This window comes from Tenrec ecaudatus, chromosome 10 (assembly GCF_050624435.1).
Source record: "Tenrec ecaudatus isolate mTenEca1 chromosome 10, mTenEca1.hap1, whole genome shotgun sequence".
NCBI classification, from domain to species: domain Eukaryota; kingdom Metazoa; phylum Chordata; class Mammalia; order Afrosoricida; family Tenrecidae; genus Tenrec; species Tenrec ecaudatus.
The window spans coordinates 85,596,201-85,619,920 of NC_134539.1; the positions used below are offsets into that span (position 1 = coordinate 85,596,201).

The 23,720-nt window shown below is 49.0% G+C and overlaps 1 protein-coding gene across 1 annotated transcript in view; it reads right to left on the reverse strand.

The window, feature by feature from the left end:
* Positions 1 to 23,720, reverse strand: part of MYH10 (myosin heavy chain 10) — a 127,451-nt gene that overhangs the window by 55,070 nt on the left and 48,661 nt on the right. Inside the window, exons 6-10 of the mRNA XM_075560917.1 lie at positions 15,837 to 15,929; positions 4,901 to 4,964; positions 2,305 to 2,403; positions 619 to 762; positions 296 to 391 (exon numbers count right to left, since the gene is read on the reverse strand). Coding sequence (XP_075417032.1) covers positions 296 to 391; positions 619 to 762; positions 2,305 to 2,403; positions 4,901 to 4,964; positions 15,837 to 15,929 — 496 coding nt within the window. The remainder of the gene's footprint in view (positions 1 to 295; positions 392 to 618; positions 763 to 2,304; positions 2,404 to 4,900; positions 4,965 to 15,836; positions 15,930 to 23,720) is intronic.

The window sequence follows — 23,720 nt, forward strand, 5'->3', positions numbered from 1 at the left end:
TGAAAAAACCCATTTTAATGAGCAACACCGGGCCAATGCTGGCTAAAATGTAGTTAGAACTCAGCAGGCAGCGATGCCTCATGGTCTCCTGGGACGGAAGCCCCGCTGATCGCCTGGCAGAGCACCTACTGCTGCCGGTGCTGAGTCAGCCGGCCCTTAGCTGGGCACGTGGGCTCCCCTCCGGGCTCCCCGTCATTTGGAAAGCGCCCTTTCAGCGCACTTATGTTTGCGCGGAAGCATCTGTTTGGCGAACACACCATCTAAGAAGAAATAAAACCCGTCTCCATCGGCTTACCTGTATTTTCCGGCATGGAGGCTTGATCAGTGTTCCTCTCCTTTTTGAAGGAAATATTTCCAAATTGTAGCACGGAAGAAACGACTTTAAGCATTGCTTCATAGTGACACAAAGGGGGAAAAAAGTAAAAAGGTTATACCAATATGCAGCAGACACGGACCCTGATTTGTTTCCTGCTATAAATGAGCTACACAGAGCTACTCCGTGGAGCCTGTCTCGGGAATCTCATGGAAATCCGAGGTGGTTCTTACTATGATCTCCATGGTTTCCCCGAGGTAGCTCGAGTCTGTCAACAGTATGAGAACAACTGAGCAGAACCTTACACAGAATCTCTTCATGAGAGAAGCCCATTATGTGCATCGCTTCCATGGTCTCCTGGAAGTTGTCTTTGTCTTGCTGGCCCGGAATAGGGATGTAGCCATTGGAGAGAAATCTGTAGTTGCTGAAGCCCTCAAGAAGCAAATCAGCTAAAGGAAAGAAAGACAATAGAATGAGATTTAGTCAACACCCACGTCAAGCATTTAGAGAGCGCCGCTATCAGGGTGAAACAGTGGCTCACATTCAGACCACCACACACCTCGCGTCTTTATGCTGCCACGTTGACAGGCAAATGCACGCGTCTTCCCATGGCCTGTGCCCATGCGGGGCATGGAGATGCAGGCCGGGTGGAACTCTAAGAGGTTAGGGGCTGGCAATGTGGGCAATATTTATTTCTGAAATCCGAGCAGTAAGGAGTGTTGTCAACTCTTCAGGCGTCTGAACTTTGATCGTTTCTCGGTGGACGTGTTTTGGCCGGCTTTTGACTTGCTTACCTTAGCAAGGCATTTCTAGCCGTAAGGCGATGGCCACGGATGTAAGATAAACCCAGATGTAGAAGGTGTCAGGGATGACAGCAGAGCCCAGCAAACGCCCTGATACGCTCTGGGGTTCATTTGCGCTTCAGAGGGCTGTCTGCCTCTACGCCCCGACGGACTAGATAATGGGCACCCTCATCGGTGACTTGCAGAGGCCAATGAGCCAGGGAGAACTTACCTTCTTCCTCGTTCAACACGCGCGGTCTTGAGCGCAGCCGGACCGTCTCAGGAGCAACCCGAACGACAGTGCTCTTTATCCTTCTAACCCTGCTGGCGCGGGGCGCCCTGCTCTAACTCCCCTCCCGAGAACGTCTGTCCTATCTGCGTCACACCTGCCCCTGCGTGAGGACGGCCAGTCTGCTTTCACCAAGCACGGTGATCGTGGCTTTGCTTCCAAAACCCGACTGAACACTGCAGTCACTGCCAGCGCATGTCATTACTGCAGCACCCAAAGGTGGGGCCTCTCCAGGACAGTGCTTCGCTTCCTTGTAGGCCTCTCCGTAATGAGTTTCTGGTGTCGGTGCTTTCACACATGCCTGCTGTTATCCAGAGCCAAGCGCTCAGAAGAGCAAAGCATGACTCTGCACTGTCTGCTCTGACACCCAGGCAGTGTAGATGCGAACTCAGCGGTATATCTTCGCCTCCTTTTGGTCAGAAGCTACCCACCAGACGTCGACTTTTCCCCTGGCCAACTGAATCCTGCAGTCCTTTGTGGTAACAAGTGTACAGTTCTTCTTGATATGACCGGACCACTGCATGACATGTGGATTGTAGCCCAAGAAAGCTCTTTAAAAAAACAAATGAAAACTCCACACCTTACGTTCTACTGTAAATATAGGTATCAATGAACAAACATAATTCACTTCTGCTTATGAAGCAGATAGTTTTCTTTTATATTCTTAGGTGTGGAGACATAACTAGCTAAAAATCCATCTTCACGTATCTTATCATTTAAAAACTGTTAGAAGAACATACAAAAAGCTGTGTCTGACACTGCTCGGATACTGGCCATGCAATACCAGAGTGCCCATTGCTCGACAGGGAGCGTCGTGTTGGCTCTGCCCGGGTACAACTGGAGGAGTGTGTATAATTACTGTCCCATGAGAGGCCTCTCTTTCGGAGGGAATAGGACAGTGTCGCATAGCGGAAACGTACCCTCCAAGTGTGCCCCGGCCCCGGCCAGCAGCTGGTAAAAGAGATGAAACGTGCGCTCGTCCTTCGCCTGACGGACAGCCCGAGACTTTTCCAGAAGATCTGAGGAGGGTAGATTAAGGCTTCCACAATGTAGTCGGTGGTCTTCTTTCATTCAGTGTCCACACACCTTTAAATTCACACAAGAGCCTCTTGTGCTGCTACCTACCCATCAGCCATCCTGCAAAGAACCCATTGAATGGGCCGCCCTTTGCTTGTGGGGCGTGGAGGGTGGCATGGAAGTGGGAGGAAACTATGACTGGGCTAGAGGGTGCTGAAGGTTATTTACTGGGTGTGTCCCTACCCTGCCTCACCTTCCGCTCTTCATCTCATCTTCAATGTCCAAATCCTGCCCTGATGAACTGATAGAAGTCAGAATCCATTCAAGAGCAGCAAGTTGTTTCTTTGTTTCTGGGGGTTGGGGAGGGGCCTTGCCATAATTGGAAATCACTGACCTTCCCCATCCATGCTCTGGAGAACCCGTTTTAAAACCAAAACAAAATTCCCCACTCACTGCCATGGAGTTGATTCTAACTCAGAGACCCTACAGGATGGGGTGGAAATGCTGCTGTGAGTTTCTGAGGCTGCTTTAACTCTTCATGGGAGCAAACGCTTCGTCTGGTGATTTCAAACTCCTGACCTTAAGGCTCGCAGCCCAATGAGTACTCACTATGCCAACAGGGAGCCAGGAGGCCCTAGAGCGGTGCTGCTGACACTGGGCTTCCTCTGAGAGCAGCCACGTCTCTCATCGGCTCCCAGATCTCGGGGTGCCTGTGCACGTGACTGTCTGAGATGCTGACCTCTGTTGGTATGCGAGGTGCCCGTACCCACTTCACACACACACACACACACACACAACACACACACACACACACACACACACACACACAGTCTCTGGGTTGACCGTCTACAGAATCTCGGTCGGACAGTCTGGCGTATGACTGCCTGTTCTCAGGTCTATCTTCCTAGAGGCACCCACATGACCTCAATCTGTATGTACCACACGCTCCTGTTTTAGATCAGATGCATCCCAAACACACCGTCCACATCGGGGGAAAATATGGTCACATGAATTGAATGATCCTTGAAAGGACCAAGACTTGAAAACTAACCTTCACACTCACCCCCGCCTTCTTCTACGTTTCCTGGTGTTCTGTGGCTCCAAGCGCAGCAAGGACATAAGTCAGCCCCGCTCCAAAATAACGGGGCGCCTTGGCTCTGTCTCTCACCTGCATCGACTCATCCTTCTGAGAAACACGAGAGTGTCCTTCTATCACTGGGGGCTATTCTAACAAGTATCGGAGAATTATCATCTGTACCCCTTTCTCACTGCGAATCTTATTATTCAGTCACTTCTATTACACCTCTGGTCACATTTGTTTCCTATCTCCCTACACATAGGTGGTCATGAGTTGAAAGCAACTTGGCAAGAACAGCTTAGGTTTGTTTATTTTTATGGGTATCATTTCTTAAGGTGCTTGCTCATCTGTGACGTGTCTCCGGATAACTTACAGATTCGACTTTTCATATGTGCCTCTAGTGTTATTCTGCTGAAAAGTAACGGAAACGACTCAGCTCTGTACTTTCAGGAAGCTGGTTTCAATGGGCACATATCCACTCTAATGTAGATGAAAAAAAAACACCACGGTTTAAAAAGGGAGGAGGGCAACTACCATGATCCGAATTCTACCTTGCAGGGCTGGATAGGGCAGAGGTTGTACACTGGTGCATATGGGAGCTGGAGGCACAGGGAATCCAGGGTGGATGATACCTTCAGGACCAGGGGTGTGAGGGGCGATGCTGGGAGAGTAGAGGGTGAGTGGGTTGGAAAGGGGGAACTGATTACAAGGATCCACATGTGACCTCCTCCCTGGGAGACGGACGGCAGAGAAGGGGGGGAAGGGAGACTCCGGATAGGGTAAGAAATGACAAAATAACAATCTATAAATTATCAAGGGTTCATGAGGGAAGGGGGAGAGGGGAGGGAGGGTGGGGGGGGGGAAGAGGACCTGATGCAAAGGGCTTAAGTGGAGAGCAAATGTTTTGAAAATGATTAGGGCAAAGAATGTACGGATGTGCTTTATACAATTGATATATGTATATGTATGGATTGTGATTTAAGAGTTGTATGAGCCCCTAATAAAATGTAAAAAAAAAGGGGGGGGAGGAGGGTTGGGACAGGTGGACAGGAGTGAGGTTACCTCAACTCTGACAGCAGTACAGATTACAGCAAGTGGGATTCCGGGAGTGCTCCAGACTCATATCTTCCTCCCACACAAGCATTTCCTGGGCTAGCCCATCTCAGGGAGGCACTGCATGTCCCTAGCCAGGTGAGCACGGTGTGACAGTTTTAAAAACAGACAGACAGATGAAAACAAACCAGTGCTTCGTTGGAGAGAAGAGTTAGTAATTGGAGACCCTGGAGCAAGTCAGGTAATCTCTGGGTTTCAATTTTATCATTTGACTAATGGGCCTGAGAGCCACTGTCACCGAGGGCTGCCACGAGGCTCTGGGTGTTTGTGCCATTGTCCCAAGATGTGCTCTGATCAAAAAAGGATACATGTTTCAATGTTGGCCCCAACAATGTAGCCAGTTACATCAAAGTTGATTCGAATAAACTTGCCCTGAAATTAAATTAAAAAGAGAGAATTACAAATAAATAAAGACACAGAGAATCTGAATACTATACTGAACATAAAATAGTGGGTCTAGCCAACGATCCACCTGCAATTTACAAAACTAAATCTGACAGATGGTCTCCATGAATCTCAAGAAGGCCGCATAGGCTTGGTGACATGCTAGGCTATAACGGTGGAGTCAAGGAGACATTACTAACAAACGAAAATCAACAAAATGCCAGTCACTTAAAACTAACAGACATGTCCTTCTGAACAATCTGATATGACAGACCTTAGGAGATTTGAAGTAACACGACATTCAATCGGAACATACGACGAATCGAGAAAAACACAAAACCATTCCAAAGAGGGCAAAGAAACTTTAACAGATAGTAAGTCTTTGTGTTTTTAATTAAACAGAACGACTTCTTTACAAATGGTGAACTGGTCTCATGGAATACTTTTTATAGGTTTCTAAGAAACATTTCATTCCCTTACTGTACAAACTGGTTTAGGGAAACACAGTAGTGATTATTTCCCAAATTCTGTTACATAGTTTTTATATAGTACTGCCACACAACCTGGAAAAGACAGCACAGAAAAGGCAAAATTGAAGCAAATGTGGTTATGGCTTCTGTGATAGTTTATGGTGCCAGCCTGGCCGATAAACACAAGTAGGATTAACTGAAGGACAGAGGGATAAATGGCTCGGTGAGCCTCACCTTGGTTGTTCTGTGCCTCGGTTTAAAGGGGTACACTACCTGTGGGATGCCTAGCCTGTGGACTGAGTTGCTGTAAGGTGAGGTCCCTTTAAGCCCACATGATTGGAATGTTCATCTCTGGAGCTGGGGACTGACAGTTGATGACAGTTGGGGATCTGCCTTGCTGTTTGCTGCCTGGGTATATATAGCCCAGCTCTCTCTACAGAAGGGGACTAGCAACTGGCAGCTCTCAAGCCTTAAAGGACTGCTAGTGTCTCACTGCTTTATAATTTAACTGTTAATTTCTTGTATTATCTATCTGTATATAATTTAATGGTTCATTTCTTGTATTATATATCTATCCTTATAAATATATTCATATATAATTACTAGCAATCTGGTCTTGTCTCTCTAGAGAACCCTGTCCAACACAGCTCCCCTTTAGATTTTTTTTTTTAAGGTCAAATAACCATGGCAAAACAGAGCAGCATAAATAAATTAAATAAAATGTGTTTTTACGTCAGAGAATTAAGGAGGGCTGATACCTCTACAGGTCTTATCATTACTTATTGCACGGCCGGTGCAAGGGCGGGCAGGCTCTTTGGGGGAAGTTTCTGAAAATCTATCGACAAATGCACAGGATCTACCAATAGCTTAAACAATGCTGAAAAAGGAAGATTTTACACAATTAAAAAAGCTAAAGATTGGACTTATCAAGACAGCACGGTATGCACGTAAGAACAGACACAGAGATGAATGAAATGGAACAGAGTCCAGGGCTAGACCCACACATGCATGATCCGAGGACTTTAAAGAAAGGATCCACAGTAAGTCAGGAGGGAAAAGACCCTCTTTTCAGCAAGTGCTGAGTGGAAAACTCCGTATCTACGTGCAAAACGAGGTCACGTCAAGTTCTCCTGGAATCCGACTTTCCAGAGCCACTGAATCTAATGAATCCCAGAAATAATTGCTCTAGGATAATGTTTAACGCAAACCCATAATGTCACCTGGACTCTCCTTCACAGCAAACAACAGTTTAGAGGAAAAAGTTTACCTTGAGCGCTCGCTGTTCTCCTCTAAAGAAGTATCTTTCTGATATCAAACTGGCAACAGCTGAGAAGGCATGTGGGATGGTGAGGGCTGTCCGTTATGTTAGAGGGAGAGGGTGGTTGGGAGTGAGGTTAAGAATGGTTGTCCAACTTGAAGAGTAGGATAAAAGTCACTGAATTGTGCACGTAGAAGTTATTGAATGATTGTGTTCTAAAACATTTATTGTCCAATTTTTTTTTCACTAAATAAGTGCAAAACTTTTAAAAGAACACAGGAGAAAATCTTTGTGACTTTAAGTTAACACGATTTCTTACAGCACAAAAACAAGTGAATCACACACAAAAAAGAAGACGTTGTAAACAGGCCAAAATTTGAAGTAAAATATTTGCAAAACATTTATCTGAAATAATGAACTTGTATATAGCTTACATTAAAAACAAAACAAAAGCCTTAACCAAACTTTAACGACCTAGTGTCTATCTGTCTGTCTGTCTCTCTCTCTCTCTCTCACACACGCTAATAAACTGTTTGCATCAATGTTAAAAAGATACTGTAACCAGAAGAACTCACTGGTGCCCACCTATCACGAATGAGCTCTCTAAACAGGATCACAAAAAGATCCTGGGCAAGGAAGAAGCAGCAGAAGAAATCCAAAAGCATTAAAAAGACCAGACTTAAGAGGACTAATTAATACGAGACTGGTGGAACCTCAGACGTCCTTCAAAACTGGACCGGAATCCACTCCCAGAGTTTGCTTCAGCCCAACAATAGGCCCCGTTATGCAGCACGTGAGCCGTAGAACAGTTTCCCAAGTAAGGCCCAAAGGGCAGCACTTGCCTGAAAACAGAGTGCAGAAGGCAGGAAGGGGCCTGGAAGCACGGGGAACCCGGAGAGGAACTGGCAAGAGTTGGCTGTTCTATTGAGGGGTTTGCAACTCAGGTCAGGGAAACAAATGGAAATGAACTGTTCAACAGGAAACTCTCACCCAGCCCACAAGAAAGTGTTGAAAACAAACAAACACCATAAGCTGACGCTGTGAACAGGCCAAAAATTGAAGTAAAATATTCACAAAACGTTTATCTGAAATAAAAAACTCGAATACAGCTTACATTAAAAACAAAGCAAAAAATCCAACCACACTTTAACGATCTAACACAAGCCCATAATAATTTGTGTCACCGGGGCTCCTTAACAATACCTCTTCCTTTTCAAATTAAACACCATATCTGCAAGATTTCCATAAATGGACTGAGGAACTGAGGGGCTTGAATCATGGTGATGGCAAAAATACGGAATAGACCATGGCCTGCTGGAAGCAGCAGCAAACCTGCCGTGCAGTAAGTTCAAACAGAATGCTGCTGAGAAGCAGAGGACAAGATTTCATCTCTCACATTTTGGACAGGTTATTAGGAGGAGCCAGTTCCTGGAGAACATTGTACTTGGTCAAGTAGAAGGTAGGCGAAAAAGAGGAAGAGTCTCAACAAAGAGATGGACACGGCGGCTGCAATCATGGGCTCAACCACGTGACGGCCATGTGACTGGTGCAGGAATGTGCAGGATTCCACTCTGCTGGACCCAGGCTTGCCCCGAGTTGGGATCAACCCCACAGCACCTACAACCAGATTGTCGCTAGAATCACACAGATTTAGAGAGGGAAGGCCAGTGAAAATGTGGAACAATCTGAGTTCTACACTACTAATGAGTCTACAGAGTGATACGTCCGGAAAGAGTTTGCCAACCTCTTAGAGCCCAGCCATCCTGCTCCGAGACCGCTGCTCACGCCTGTTCTGCTCTGAAGACACCAGGCGGCTTCCTTTGGCTCCACTTTCATTGTTAGACTTTTATACACCAATTTGATCAATCTTGTGAACATTTTCATTTTTACATCACTGAGTCAGAATCAACTGGATGACGGGGTGTTTGGTTTGACTTTTTCTTCTTTTCCAGAACATTTGTGTATGGACCTGCCTTCTGCATTTGCCCACTTACAAAGCTTCTCAGGTAAACTCTGGCACACAAACACCAGATGAGACTGAAGAATAGCATCACGTATCTGCTCAGTAAGGTCTAGGTGCCTGTGAGGAGGCAGTTCCTGCTGCCAGTCCTTTGTGCCCCTAGAAGTAGATTGCTAATTCTAGGTTACCATCACTGGAACATTCAATCTAAGACCTTGCTTACAGAATGAACTTCACCGTGATCCGTGCACAGTACTGTCCCGTTGCCTTCACCTTCTGCTTGGTCTCGTATTTGTAGAATGTTTTCTTCTGTTAATTTTTGTTGTTGTTGTTGCCATCACAGGCACAAAATGAAAACTTCTGACTTTCCCACTGTGTTCATCATATAAGAGCTAAAGATAGACCACAGAGGCAGTGTCTCTTCCTTGATGCCTTCACGAGAGAGAACGATCACACAGCTCAAGGACAATGGGATGTAACGTGACAATTCACCCTCACTGGTTCACCAACCATTTAAAAAACAAAACGAAAGGCAGAGTTGAGAAAGAAGCAGTAAGTAATGATGAGCCCAGTCTTAGATCGATGAAATAGCCAAAAGGTTTCCAGAGATGGGGAAAAGAGGCCACTGATATCTCGTAATCAATCTCAGCTTGATCAAACGTCTCCCTGGGTCCAAATGATTAAACACGAGAGACAGGGTGCTTCATGCCGCTCGACGGCTCGTTCCTTCGGAATTGACAAGGGCCTTCCGGAACCTTTCCGCAGGTCATGCGTGAGGTCTCTGTAGGGGTCTGTCAGCAACTAAATACGGCAAAACAGGCTGGTTTCCTACTCAGAAATCCTTTTTCCCTTTTCTAATTCAGTGTTCAAGGAGGCCTGGAGACCCAGCAGTGCAGGTCAGTGGTTCAAAACCACTCGCTGCTGTCAGACAGATGTGGCGGTCTGGCCCCTGGGGCCAGCCGTGGGAGCCAGAGGGGCTGCCCCGCCCTCTAAAGTGGCATGACTCAGAACAGCAGTAATTTATGCAAAGTTATGCGGTTTGCTGTTTACTGTAAACGTATGTAGAGTTATGCGGTCTGCCACTTACACTCCAGCATAGTGCCATTAGCTACATGTGTTAGGTTAAATCCCCACTCTAGAGGTAGTGCTTTGCCCTAAATGAGGAAACAGAGAGTTTTTAAAAACCAAACGCACTGTCAGCAGGGTTGAATCCGACTCACGTGACCCTGATAGGGTTTCCGAGGCTGCTGTAAACCTTTCTGGGAGCAGATAGGCTCAGTTTCTGACAGGAGTGGCTGGTGGTTTTGAACTGCCAACCTTGCAGTTAGGAGTCCAATGCTTACCTGAGAGGCCTCCTCAGAGGAAACAGCTAACATTTACCCAGCGGTCAGGGACCAGAAGTGGTTACTTTATATGGTACAGCTACAATAATCTCCAACTATACCAAAGATCTTGTTAATAAGCTTTTGCTGCTGCTGTTGCTTTTGCTGGTGAAGTCCAGGCTGACGGACAGGAACAAGCACTCGGGTCAGAGGAAGGAATGAGATTCATGGACTGATGTTGCTGTCATTAGCAGCCATTGACTGGGCACCAGCTTATGGTTGGTCGACCGAGTTCATCAAAGTGTGAGAGCTCACCTGGCCCTGTGTCACCCTCTAGAGTGTTAGGGTGCTGGAGTTTACCGCTGTAGCTGTGGGGTCCATTCATCTCATCTCAGTAGCAATGTGAGACACACTCCCTGCTTAGCTGGGAACAAGGTGCTGGGAATCTAGCTGCCCAGGGGGCTGTGCTGATTGGTGGGAACACCTCCGTCCCACATCCTGCCTCTGGACACTCTCAGAGTTGTCTCAGTGGCCTGAAGAGAGCACAGAGACTGCACTCGACCTCCAACATGTTTCTTGGGTCCATACGCTGGTAGAATACAGGAGGGTACCAAGATTGGACTTGTTATCTTAGTCATTTCAGAACCAAGTTGCAGAGAAGAGACCTTGTACCGTTTCCTGGCTTCAACAACTCATGGGCAGTGAGCTACCACAAGGCGCTAAGATATTCCGGGGGAATTGCTGAACTCCCTCAAGCCAGTGTGAAGAAAGAGAAAAATGGATTTGTGCAAATTCAGGAATTGCTTCTTCCTAGAACTCTCTGAGAAGAGCTATCTGATGAGGTCAACCATCATCTTGGAATGGAAGCCCCTGTCTTTAGGTTTCACTACAAGAGATTCCTTTTACGTAAATCTCCTCCATCTGGGATGCATTTTACTTCTCCGTAAACAGAGAACCAGATGAACTGTGGACGATTATTTTCAGAAGGGAAACGCTCTTCTAAAGAGACCCTGTGCCCCCCCCCCCACCCCGCTTAAATCAAACCATATGCTAGCATCTTTGAAAGTCAGATAGCCCTTCAGGAAAGGAGCCGGCTGTATCAGATCAGAGAAGCAGAACCAAATGGAGCCATAGCTTATGGTCTCCGTCCTTCCAAACCCTTTCGCAGTAAACACGCCCCTCGCTGAGGACTGCCTGCCTGGACATACCACTGTCTGTACAACTCATCTCAAAACCCAAACGAATAGACAAAAAACAACACCCCACTCCTCCTTTCCGTATGGGTGACCCACAGCCTCAACCCCAATCCACGGCCCAGCCCCCCCATGCAGAGCCGCTGCTCCCGGCACATTTGCCGAGCTTCTGAAACCAGGGCAGGCTGACTCCCGGAGGCCGAGCCCACCCCGAGCTTTCTCCGAGTTCAACGGTCCCTCCTCTCAGCCCGTCAACTTCACACCAAAGGGGGAGGCTCTTTAAGGCCAGGGACTTCTGCCTTGTCCCTTGATCTTATCCCAACGCCTACAAGACTGCCTGCCGTTGTAACTAAACTGATCCCATGCTTGTATGGCAAGGCACGGTGCTCTAGGAGCTAAGGAGACCCAGGGGGGCAAGTCAGGCAAGGCTTCCACAGTCAGAACACGTACCTCCTAGCAGGCGAGCCAGGTAATAGATAAATAATTACCTGCACATTGTGCTAAGTGTTACCAGGGAAATAAGCAGGCATTTAGCAGGAGGAAGGCCCCCAGACAGGATGGGGAAAGGGAGACTGCTGTGAAGTACATTCTGGAAGTCTCACCAATCCCTCATGTTTCCAGGCCACTAGCAGAGCCGGGGATAGCCCCTAGGGTCGTACTAGCTCATTTGACAACGCCATTCCTGGGGACGATTGAGGGGAGGTTTAAGAGAACAAAGGAGAATATAAAATGCCCTTTGAATTAGGTTAAAATTTAACAAAATCTGTAAGTCATTCCCCAAGAAGACAGCAAGCAAGCAAGCAACACAGAACCTCATAAAGAACAGCCACTTCGTAAGTAGGTAATCAGTGAACTGCACCACGGGGCAAACCCTCCAATTTTAGAAAAGTCCTTAGAAATGGGGCTCCTACGGCCAACTTTCTAACCCTCCTGAGGACAACACGATTACCAAGACTCAAAGAGAACTATTAGAGAGAGATTTTAATGGATTATTACTCAACCCGTAGAACTAATTGCTTCACTGTTTCAAAGAGTGAACAAGAAAATCCCTGAAATAAATAACCCTTTCTTATGAAATATGAGCCTTTAGGCATTAGGATAAGGGCACTTCGGGTTGTAATTTGGTATCGCCTGAGTACGTTATAAGAGAGTACACCTCCACTGACGTAAGGATCATGGAGAATTTCAAGCTGTTGACTAATTCAAGCTCTTCATCCAAAGACCTGCTTCAAGCAAGCCAGACAACTGTTAGTCTTGCTCCCAGGAGGATGTACGAAATGTTTCTACCCAATTTGTATCAATCTCTACATAGGACGTCTAAGTAAGGAGCATTAAGCAGGCTTGTATCTAGTAACTAGCTAGCAAATACATTGTAGCAAACAGCTACCACCATTCTTTCTACTCCGGTCAAAAGGGGGTGGAGATGGCACTGTATCCTTTCACCGCCCTTATTCCATATGTAGACGGAGAAAATAATTCGAGAAGCTAGAACGCTGCATTAGGATGGGAAGAAGGCTTATTCAACAGCGACCTGAGATAAGCACATAACAACCCTGCTTGCGGCAAGCAAGGAGGAGTTGTTATTCAACAGCGACCTGAGATAAGCACATAACAACCCTGCTTGCGGCAAGCAAGGAGGAGTTGAAGCCCTTGCCCATGAAGATCAAAGACTTTGGTCTTCAGTACGGATCACAACTCTGTCAAAGAAAACAAAAGTCCTCACAGCTGATCAATGGACAACAAAGGATTCCATTTTGCTTGGATCCACAAGCAAAGGTCAAGGAAACTGAGTCAAGATATCAAACCACGGGGCACTGCATTGGGTAAATTTGCTGCATGATATTTCTTGAATGTGTCGAAGAACAAAGAAGTATCTCTTGGAAGAAGCAGTCAGAGTGCTCCTTAGAGGCAAGGGTGCCGAGACGTCGTCTAACGTACCCTAGAAAGGGGCAATGCTTGGTCAAGGAGAAGGTCAGTGCGTCAGACAGACTGTCAAGGCCATGGCTGACACAGTGGCTCCCACAAGGGGCTCCAGCACAACAGCTGTGAGGATGGCCCCGGACCAGGCCACAGTTCACTCAGTTGTATGTAAGGCCGCGCTGAGTAAGGACAACACCTTAGTTAACAGTCGAACGGGACAATCTAGAGCCAGGTTTCTCAGCCTCCGCACTAGACATTTTAGACTGGACAGTCGTTTGTGGTGGGGCAACTGTAGGATGCTTAGCAGCCTTCCTGGCCTCTGCCCAATAGATGACAGTGGTATCCTAGCCCCTCAGTCTGACAGCCAATATGTCTGCAAACACGGAGTCAAATGCTCCCTGGAGACCCAGATAATGAATGACTAATCTAAAATGATGCATGAGGGCGCTTCACAAGTTTCATGGGAAAATGTGATTGAAAGGTCACTCTCTGAAGCCCCCTCCTACAATACAGATTGGAACCATACACATACATCAGCCATGAGGATGGCCCCACATCTTTCGGAGGATCTGTGACAGCCAGCCTCCAGGGTGGCCCTGATGACCATCCCGTGTAGTCCGTTCCCTCTCTCTCACCTTGTAAGGGAATCGGTCTGTCTGAGCAGCAAAGCCACAAAGGACGATGGCGGTCTCTGGGGCAGACCGCTGCGATGCTGTGACCACACTGAAGCAGTGCTACAGCGAAGCCAGCCAGGTGAGGATGGCGGCCTCTTACTGACAGCTGCTACGGTTGACCTGGAAACAGATGCTCCAGCCTCAGTCAGGCCTTCCGAATGGCAACTCCATGGAGCCAGACCCACCCAGCTAAAATTGGTCCCAAACTCCTGACACACAGAAAGTATGAGATAATGAACGTCTTCAGCCATTAGGCCTGATGCCCAGTGCAGCGGTTCTCAACCTGGGGGTCGCCCGATTCAGAGCAGTAGCAAAATGACAGTGACGGAAATAATTTTATGGTTTTGGAGGGGGGGGTGGTGTCACCGCAACACGAGGAACTGTGTGAAAGAGTCGTGGCCTGAGGAAGGTTGAGAACCACTGCATTAGGGTCATCTATTTATGAGTCGGCTGCCACAGCATTATACTCACGTCTGTCCCAAACACAGAGATGTCAAGTGGAAATCTATCTCAGCAGGAGAGGGATCCTTACTATCTGGCCAGAGACTAAGGGCGTCTTTACCAAGGGCTGCGAGTGACTGCTGAGCAGCAATTTCTCTGCTCTAGGCAGAGAGGAGGCAAGCGGAGGGCAGATTCTCTCTGCTGAACGGAGGGCAGAAAATCGGAAGAGACTGGCGGCTTGATTCATGTGGTGCAACACAGCATTCTCCACTGGGAGAGGCACACACCAAAGCCGGGGGCTCACTAAACAGGGGGCCTTCAGCAGGGAGAGCTCAAGCCCTAACTGTGGCGCGGGCTCAGCGCTTCTGATCCAGCGAAATTCCACAAGCAGTACGGGCTCCCCAGCTCCTTCTGCAAGTCTGGAAGTCACAGGCAACATTCCTTATCCTGCGCTGTCCAAGGAAAGCTAAATTCATTCCTCTGCCAACTTGGGACTTTGTCTTATTAGGGATGCACAATCTCTTTCCAGCACGCAGACTCCTGCTTCCTACAGAATCAGGAAAGCCTTCTGGCGCTTGCTCGGCCTAGCACCCACCCTTCATGTTTTCTGGCTCTCCCCAGAGCCTGAGTCTGGTCCCTTTCCACCAATCTCAGATGCCATGTCATCAGAAAACCAACACGCAGAGCGGGCCAACCCTACATGTCTGCTTTCTTTAAGACATAAGTATGTTCCAAGGGTATCAAATGCCCCAAAATGATGCAGAGGGATCGCTGGGACAGGATTCTCTTCGACTCCAGCCTTCTTGACGTTTGCCCATACTTCGGTGATGAGAGAGGGGGGACAGCAGAGTGGACCTGACTTGAGGGTACATGTAGCAATAGTGGGGTCCTTAAGAGCCCTCTCTGATCTTACCTCAGGCAGGGTTACTGAAGGTAGTAACCTCACCATCACCTACGATGACCAAGGGCAAAGCACTGGCGACAAGGGTGCTGTTTTGTCGAGTGCAGGTTAGGAGACTGAGTTGCCGTTACAGGGTTGGACTGAGGAGGGGTGATGAGCAAGTGGCCCTGACCTGGCTTTCCCTCAGGACACGTCCTCGGGGGAGCTGTAGGAGCCAGTCAGCTGGAGGGATAAAGAAAAGCTCCCGACGATTCAAAGCAGCTGAATAGCTGAGAAGGATTTTTAAAGAGAAGTTCACAGTGCTAAATTCTTCTGAAGTTCAAATCCCAAAGAACCATCAATCAGGCTATAAAAAGGACACTTTACCACAGCTAACCCCAACTTCAGAACCACCAACGCGCTCTCTTATGAATTTCCACCTCCTCCAACGTGTCAAACACCGTGTTTCTCCCAGCCAAATCCTCTCGTTATGGTAAGTGTTTAATAAATGCTGGCACCATGCTGACGCGCTCAGATGCGTCACATTTAGTTTCTACACTGACCCGCAAACGTTGGCTTCTTTATTCTTCCCAAAGATGCAGAAGTAAACTCAAAGCTGTTACGCCACTGTCTACCCATCTGGGCGCATGCCTATACACGTTAAGGACACAGGTCTTTCTAGACGCGTACTGCTCAATCATAGCAACCTTTGAACTAGCAATCGGAGGGGTTCAAAACTTACAAAGCGAGATGAGTTGTCGTTCTTCACAGTCTTTGCATTTCCAAATGATTCCAGGATTGGATTCGCTTGCAGAAGCTGCCGTTCAAGTTCCCCCTAAAGGACATTACGGACAGACAGAAATAAAAGCGGATGTAGGTTAGACGCAGATCTCGACCGCAGTCCCGGGGCCGGGGGGCACAAAAACACACAACAGAAACGAAACCGCCTCTTCTGTCGCAGCTCTTCGATTCCGCCTGCCACGCAGCCGCCTGGGTTGGCTTCTCATTCCTGGGGACGGCAGCGGCTCTGCTGACAGAAAAAGCGCTCACCAGAACGCCACTCAACACAAAAGGACCCCCAAACCACAGCAACACACACTCACTGCCACCGAGTCCGCCACGACTGACAGCACACACAGCAGGCCAGCAAGTGCGACCAGAGACAAACCACTGAGGTTCTGGAGGGGAGGCCGAGCCTGACATCTCAATGAGGCGCACCGACACACTGCTGCTTCCGTTTCATTTACTTCTGCTCTGCCCAATGCCAATGATCGAAAGCCCCTTTATTTTTTCTTGACCTTTTTTTTTTTTTAGTTAATTGCTTCTTTCACTTTTTACTTTATTTTTTTTACATTTTATTAGGGGCTCATACAACTCTTATCACAATCCATACATACACATACATCAATTGTATAAAGCACATCTGTACATTCTTTGCCCTAATCATTTTCAAAGCATTTGCTCTCCACCTAAGCCCTTTGCATCAGGTCCTCTTTTTTTGTCCCCTCCCTCCCCACTCCACCCTCCCTCATGAGCCCTTGACAATTTATAGATTGTTATTTTGTCCTATCTTGCCCTATCTGGAGTCTCCCTTCCCCTCCTTCTCTGCCGTCCGTCTCCCAGGGAGGAGGTCACATGTGGATCCTTGCAATCGGTTCCCCCTTTCCAACCCACTCACCCTCCACTCTCCCAGCATCGCCCCTCACACCCCTGGTCCTGAAGGTATCATCCACCCTGGATTCCCTGTGTCCCCAGCTCCCATATGTACCAGTGTACAACCTCTGCCCTATTCAGGCCTGCAAGGTAGAATTCGGATCATGGTAGTGTGTGTGTGTGTGGGGGGGGGAAGCACCCAGAATCTAGGGGAAAGCTGTGTTCTTCATCGGTACTACATTGCACCCTGACTGACCCATCTCCTCTCCTAAACCCCTCTGTGAGGGGATCTCCAGTGGCCGACAAACGGGCTTTGGGTCTCCACTCTGCAATACCCCTTCATTCACTATGATTATATATATATATATATATATATATATATATATATATATATATATATATATATATATATATTTGCATGATGCCTTATACCTGGTCCCTTTGGCACCTCATGATCACACAGGCTGGTATGCTTCTTCCATGTGGGCTTTGTTGCTTCTGAGCTAGATTTTCTTCCCCCTTTCAATGGTATCCCTCCTCTGGTTAGAATTCCTCACCATAAAGCAACTAGTTTGAACACAGGATCCCTGCCATGCCACCCCCCCTCCAGGCTGCTTTTCTCGTTTGCTTCAAGGCACTTTGCTCTTGTGAAAGCTGGCCGCAGGACCTCTTTTCACAAACGGAGAGAAAGCAAAAGAGGGCTGTCGGTCACTTTTCTGAAAATGGTGAGGAGGGGAGCCAGCACCGGTCTTGCAGCCAGCAGCCTGCTGAACTCCTTCCCAGGGAAGAGCGGCCGGCGCTGTGAACATCACACCTTACGACTGGTACTTTAGGTTTACCTGGTATGTGGTATGACCTGGTAGGTCCTTTTTGGAGGGCTATAAACCCTCAAAACATTCCCCATCACATAAGCAAAGGGCCACTGCTTCTCTGCCATCTGCCTCTCTGGCTTATAGAGGGCCCGGGAAGAAGGCGGCCACAATGGACTCGGGCTGGGTCACGGTTGTGAGGACGGAGGGTGCAGGGCCAGGCACGGTCTCCTTCTGCTGAGCACTGGGTGGCCATGGGTCAGAACGCACTTGACGGCATCTGCCTCGAAGAGGGGGAAGGGGAGGGACTCGCTGACCCGAGGACCAGGCGGGCTTTCAGCCGTCCCAAGGATGCCGTTGTGGTAGAAAGGGCACCTCTGCCAGGGGGTGACAGAGATGACAACACGACTGGCTTCTTGCTTAGACTTACAAGCCCAAGGAGCCAGTGTCTCTATATGCAAACGGGCTAACAGAAGGCGCAGCGTGTGCAATGGAGCACGTGGCCCGCAGGGGGGCGGCAGCTGTCAGTCTGGCCACGAAGAACGCTGGGGAAGTGATGCCATCTGGCTGGAATGCAGTTTCAGGATTTGCTCTGATGGCGGAAAATAAATCTGCTTTTTCCAAACACAAATCTTATGCCCAGTGTTTTCAGATATCCACAGGGTTACAGCGGGGGAGGAGGGCGACCAATAGCAAATGTGATTGTATAAGCAAAAAAACCGAGGAGCCAGCACTCACATATCATTTTCTGATTAGTGGCCAGTTACGTGCCATGTGGGGCACGGAACCATCGTCAAATCCCAGGATGAGGACAAACATATGCCATTCTCACCATGTTGGCATTTCGCCCCAGTTTGGTCTCCACTCACAGCTAAGGGAAGGGGGGGATCATCCGGAGGCAAACTAAACAGTGAGGAGACACTCCTTACGTGCCAAGCCGATGCGGCATTTATGGGGACTGTCAGACGGACACGAGTCTTAAGCACAACTGGCAGGTACCCGGGTGGTGTAGCGGGTTAAGCCCTGGCCACGCCCACCAGCCGCCCTGAGAGACAAAGATGCCGCAAGTCTGTGCTGGCTCAGCTGGACTCTAGGTTTCAAGTCGCCACACTGATCAGGATCAACATGCGTGAGGGTGACTAACACCGTGCCAGCCCGAAGCCCGGGAAGAACTCCACGAGACTGCACCGCCTCACCTTCTTGGCATTAGATGATTGCTCCCTGGGCAAACCTTCCAGGGGGTTAATTTTAATACAGCACCAGATTCCTGATGTAGATTGCTCAAAAACATACTGTCAATTTTTTGGACGCATCTCAAGCCCGAGGGACTCAGGTCATCATGAAGAATGTGCGATTGTTAAGGTTTACTGTGCCAACCTGGCTGATAAACACATGTGGGGCTAATTGAAGGGTGGAGGGATAAATGGCTCAGTGAGCCTCGCCTTTCTAGTTCTTGGGTCTCTTGCTTTCTGATGGCCGGACCAGGGTGCAGCTGCCTTAGCCAGTTCCCTGCTTCAGCTGGCAAGGCTCACTTCCTGCGAGATATCCCCAAGGAAAAACGACATGGACATACCCCGATGCAGCCCTGGGTGCTGGAGCAGCCGTATGGAGACCCCTGCCAGTGCTGAGATGCTTACACATTCACTGACTCAGCTTTCCTCCTGCAGTCAGCATCATGGTGTGTGTTATGGGAGATGGAGGAGAATTTTGTAGATCGGTGTTGGACACATAGGCTAATGTTGGACTTAGGGGCTTGGGCAGCACTGGTTTGGGATGCTTTCTTAATGTGCACCTCGCCCTTAATATAAAATTCTCTCTTATACATATGAGTTTCTGTGGATTTGTTTCTCTAGTCTACCCAGACTAACACCATCTGGGAGCTGCCAACCTGTGAGGTACGACACTGCGTTTCTCCTGGTGCTCAGTGGTCACACCTTGTCGGGGTACGGTACCTGGGACAAGCTGCTCACCCTCATCCCCATGTGCACACCGCCCCTGGTGCTATGAAGCTAGATAATAAAGCTCGTTAGGACTGTACTTTAGACAAACAAGCTTACTGCTTTCTGGGAAGAAAGTGCAGGGCTATGGTGCACGGGGCTCTCTAGGACACACTGTAACAGCTTTGGGGGGAGGGGTGTCCCACCAGCTTTTTCTACACAATTCAATCTGTATGATCAGAGGGTATATGACCTTTAGACTACATATCTATTGTTGGGTCATGGGTATGAGAATACAGATTTCTGAAAAGTACGAGATATTTGCCACATCATATTAAAACCCCCGTGTTGTGTCGCGTCTCATTCTGACTCATGGTGGCTCTATAGAACCGAGTCAACTGCCCCATGGAGTCTGCCAGGCTGTGAACTTCTACGGCGGCAGGCTGTGGGACCCCTCTTCTTTCTCCTGCCCAGTGGCTGTGAGCTCGAGCCGCTCACCTTTCAGCTAGCAGCTGAGTGCTTCAAGCACGGCACCACCCAAACTATGCTCGCTGCCTTTGAGGTGACTCCGATTCACAGCCGCACGACAGACCTGCGAGGAACTGCCCCACTGGGTTTCCAAGGCTGCGATCTTTACGGAAGCAGACCACCACATCTTTCCCCCGACTCCTAAGCCACAATGCCCACGCTTTAAATATAAGGTTCCTTTACAGTGTCACTCTCACTTGGAGGCAAAGCTAATGACACCTAGCCCGCGTGAACATCCCCTAGATACGGCTGTAAAGGAGCCTGGTGGCAGAGCAACGGAAGGCCAGTGGTCTGCACGCACCACTCTCTCTGAAAGAGAAAAGATGGGTTATTCTTTCCACTGGAACTGGAGACAGCCGAGTCCCTTGTTTCTGTTTCTACCGGATAACAACATACGTTATTTGGGAATGTGGTGGTAAAAATGCAAAATCCCTAACGACTGAAATTATTCTTAAAGTATCCTCAGTTAGCTAATGCTTTCACATGGGAGCCCGGTGGTGTAGGGATTATGAGCTGGTCTGCAAATGGCAAGGTCGGCAGTTCGAAACCACCAGCACCATGGGAAAAAGAGGGAGCCTTTCTACTCCGTTAAAGAGGCCCAGCCTGAGAGACCCACAGGCCAGCTCGAACCTGCGCTACAGGATTGCCGAGCTGGAACTGACTACACGGCGGGAGTCTGGTCTTACAAGAAACACGTGGACGGTTTACCTACCCTGGTGAAGACTACACCAATGTGGACGAAGTAGGCTCTAATAGGTGCTTGGCTCACTTATCGGTATTAAGTGGATAAAGTTGAAGTGGCTAAAAAACAAAAATCATACCTTTTTCAAAACCCCACTTCCACTGGAGAGGGAGCTCAGGCCTGAGGGGCCAAGCTGCTGGCGTCTCACTGACCAAGGGCAGATTAAAGGTAAGGAGGGGCAGGCAACTAATCGCCACACGGAGAGCCAGGCATTCACCTCCACGAGCAGACTCAGACTTCTGTGGTCCCAGTTCTGTCTTGGGTCCAAGCAGCTCCAGAGTGCGGAGGTCGGACACAGTCATCCTGACGTGGCTGTTAGGTTACAAGCTGACGGGTGGTCAGGCAGGTGGACTGGCTCAGCGGGGCGGTCAGTCACGTTCTAGAAAGCACCAGCACCGTTGCCATCAAGCAGATTCCTGCTCACGGCGGCCCCAGGTTTGGGGAACCAGTCATTCCAAACCCATTTTGGCCCCCAGGAGCAGCCCTGGATTCCGGCTCTGGGGTGGGGGCACTGAGCACTGTGTGTAATCTCTCCTAAGGGATCGGGATCCTGGGTCAGCCACGAGAATCCTTGGATTTGGGTAGAAAACAGAACAGCGAGGGCTGCTCCCAGTGTGCACACTCAGCACTGCACCTTTCACGCTGCAAACGGATCTCCTACCAGGTGCTCCTACTGCCGCTAATGAGGGTGAAGTTAACAAGTTTCTCAAAACGAAGACGGAACCGCTGCTATTTTCATAACGAAGATTAAGTAAGTCTTGCAGGCAAAAGTGGAAGGCTGCACAAGCGAGCGCCCCGCAGGATTGACTGTAAGGAAAAGGAAGACAGATCCCGGGTGCGGAGCCAGAACCCTCCCCTTAGCCTGGCGGAATGCCCAGTGCCGGGGCTGCTCACAAACACCGTCGGCAGCTTCATAAAATGAGGACTACAGGGGTACTCAAAGGGCCACAGATCCCCCTAGGCAAACCCTAAGAACTGTGAACACACGCTCACATGAAGCTGCTCGCACACCAATGTTCACAGCATCAGTGCGCATCGCAGCCCCAGAGTGGAAAGGCTACCCCGTGCCCATCTCCTGAGGCACGGACAAATGAAATGTGCTCCCACGTACACACAACGAACTATCATCCCCCCAAAAATGTTGTACTGATTCAAGCTACAGTACGAATGCACCCGGAAAGCATCATGCCAAGTGAAGGGGGACAGTCAGAGGACTTCGTACGTGGGGGCTCCAATTCAGATCCAAGGTGGCCTGGCAGTAAGGAGTCCAGGGCTGGGGATGGGCTCCTAATGGGTACAGGGTTTCTTTTGAGGGTAAGGAAATGTTCTAAAATTTGTTGTGGTGACTGCCTAAGTGTGAATACACTAAAAACCAAAACACTGGGTGAGTGGCATGGTATGGTCTAAGTTCTATCTTAATAAAGCTGTTAGAGAGAGAGAGAGAGAGAGAGAGAGAGAGAGAGAGAGAGAGAGAGAGAGTATAGATGCAGGAAATGAAGCAACTAAAAGGCTGTCGAAACCCAGGTCCAAACGATGCCTGCCCCTTTACTTTTACAATCAATACTGCTGCCTAGTAATGAAATTCTAAACAAATGGTGCCTGGGACCCTAAGAAAGCGTTTATGAAATGAACATACACTCACAAGCCAGAGAATCAGACCAAACAGAAATGCTGGCCTTGCAAAATGCAGGCTTCCAACAATAGAGCGACGGCTTTAAGGCATTCACAAACAGGGGAAGGAGCTCAGGAGGTGGGGGCACCCGGGAACTAGACAGCAAGGGGGGACACAGTAACTCTGCTCTGGGTGTGACCACCCCTCCCATACCTCATTCTCCTGGGGACACTGGGGAAGAACACGCATAGCTACTATTGGGCTTCAACACCAAGAAGCAGCATCAATGACTCTGCAGGTGAGGAGGACATGCAGTGAGACATGCAAACCACAGGACAAGGGACGGACGGCCTGGACCAGCTGCTGCCTCCCGTGGGAGCCCTGTGCTTCCGGGGACAGCTCTGACCCGATTCCAATTCTAGCGTGGAAGGCATGCACTTACATGTAACAGGGACCCACTCCGTCGTTCAAGATGACCACAACAAAACGTTGGCGATAGGGTTACTTCTGTGCTCCACTGAGGGTGGAGAACCTCAAACCCGCCTATTAATTACTTAACACTATTTTCACTAGTGATTCAAAGACAAGTTAAATGTACTCGGAACCACAAAGAACAACCAGTGTGTGGGTGCAGTGATTGCTTCTGTAACTGGCAAACCTAACCCAACCCAACCCAGTGCCACTGAGCCGGCCCACAGCAAGCCGCCATGCGGTGGGTTCCCGAGACTGTCGATCATTGTGGGCGCACAGCGAGTCACCGGCGGGGTCTGCATGACTGGCCCTGCGCTGGCAGCCTGGTGCTTCTCGCTCGGCACCCCAGTCCCTCTTTCACACTGGCAGAGTCGCTTCAAGGACCCTCTGGGGTTCATCGCTATTTCACCAGCCTCCCCAGCTGGCATTGCTGGTTTGGTCGCAGCTAAAGAGGGACACTGTAGGGCCCTGGCTGTGTGAGAATGTCTTAAGGAAGTTAAGGAAGACCACCGGAATGCTCGGTTGTCCGTGACAATTTCTTTAGATACGGATATGGTCACCTGATTTGAAGAATCTGCGCTTCCCAACACCATGCTACTGCTTCTTGCTTTCTGTCAGCTGTCTCATCATGGCTGTGGGTGACAGACAGGCCCACACTCCCCGATGCTGGGGAACGCATTATACCAGGCACACGTGATCCACTCTACCTGAGGGGAATCTGTCTCCGGCCAGCCCTCTTCACCCCGCTCCCAGGGCGCAGACAATGGAGCCAGGCTCGTGGTCACGGCTGCTCAGTGCCTGTGCTCTGTGGAGCTTACAGGAAGGCAGCTCGTAATTAGGAAGAGGAAGACTCGCCTGCTACTCGCCCAGAATT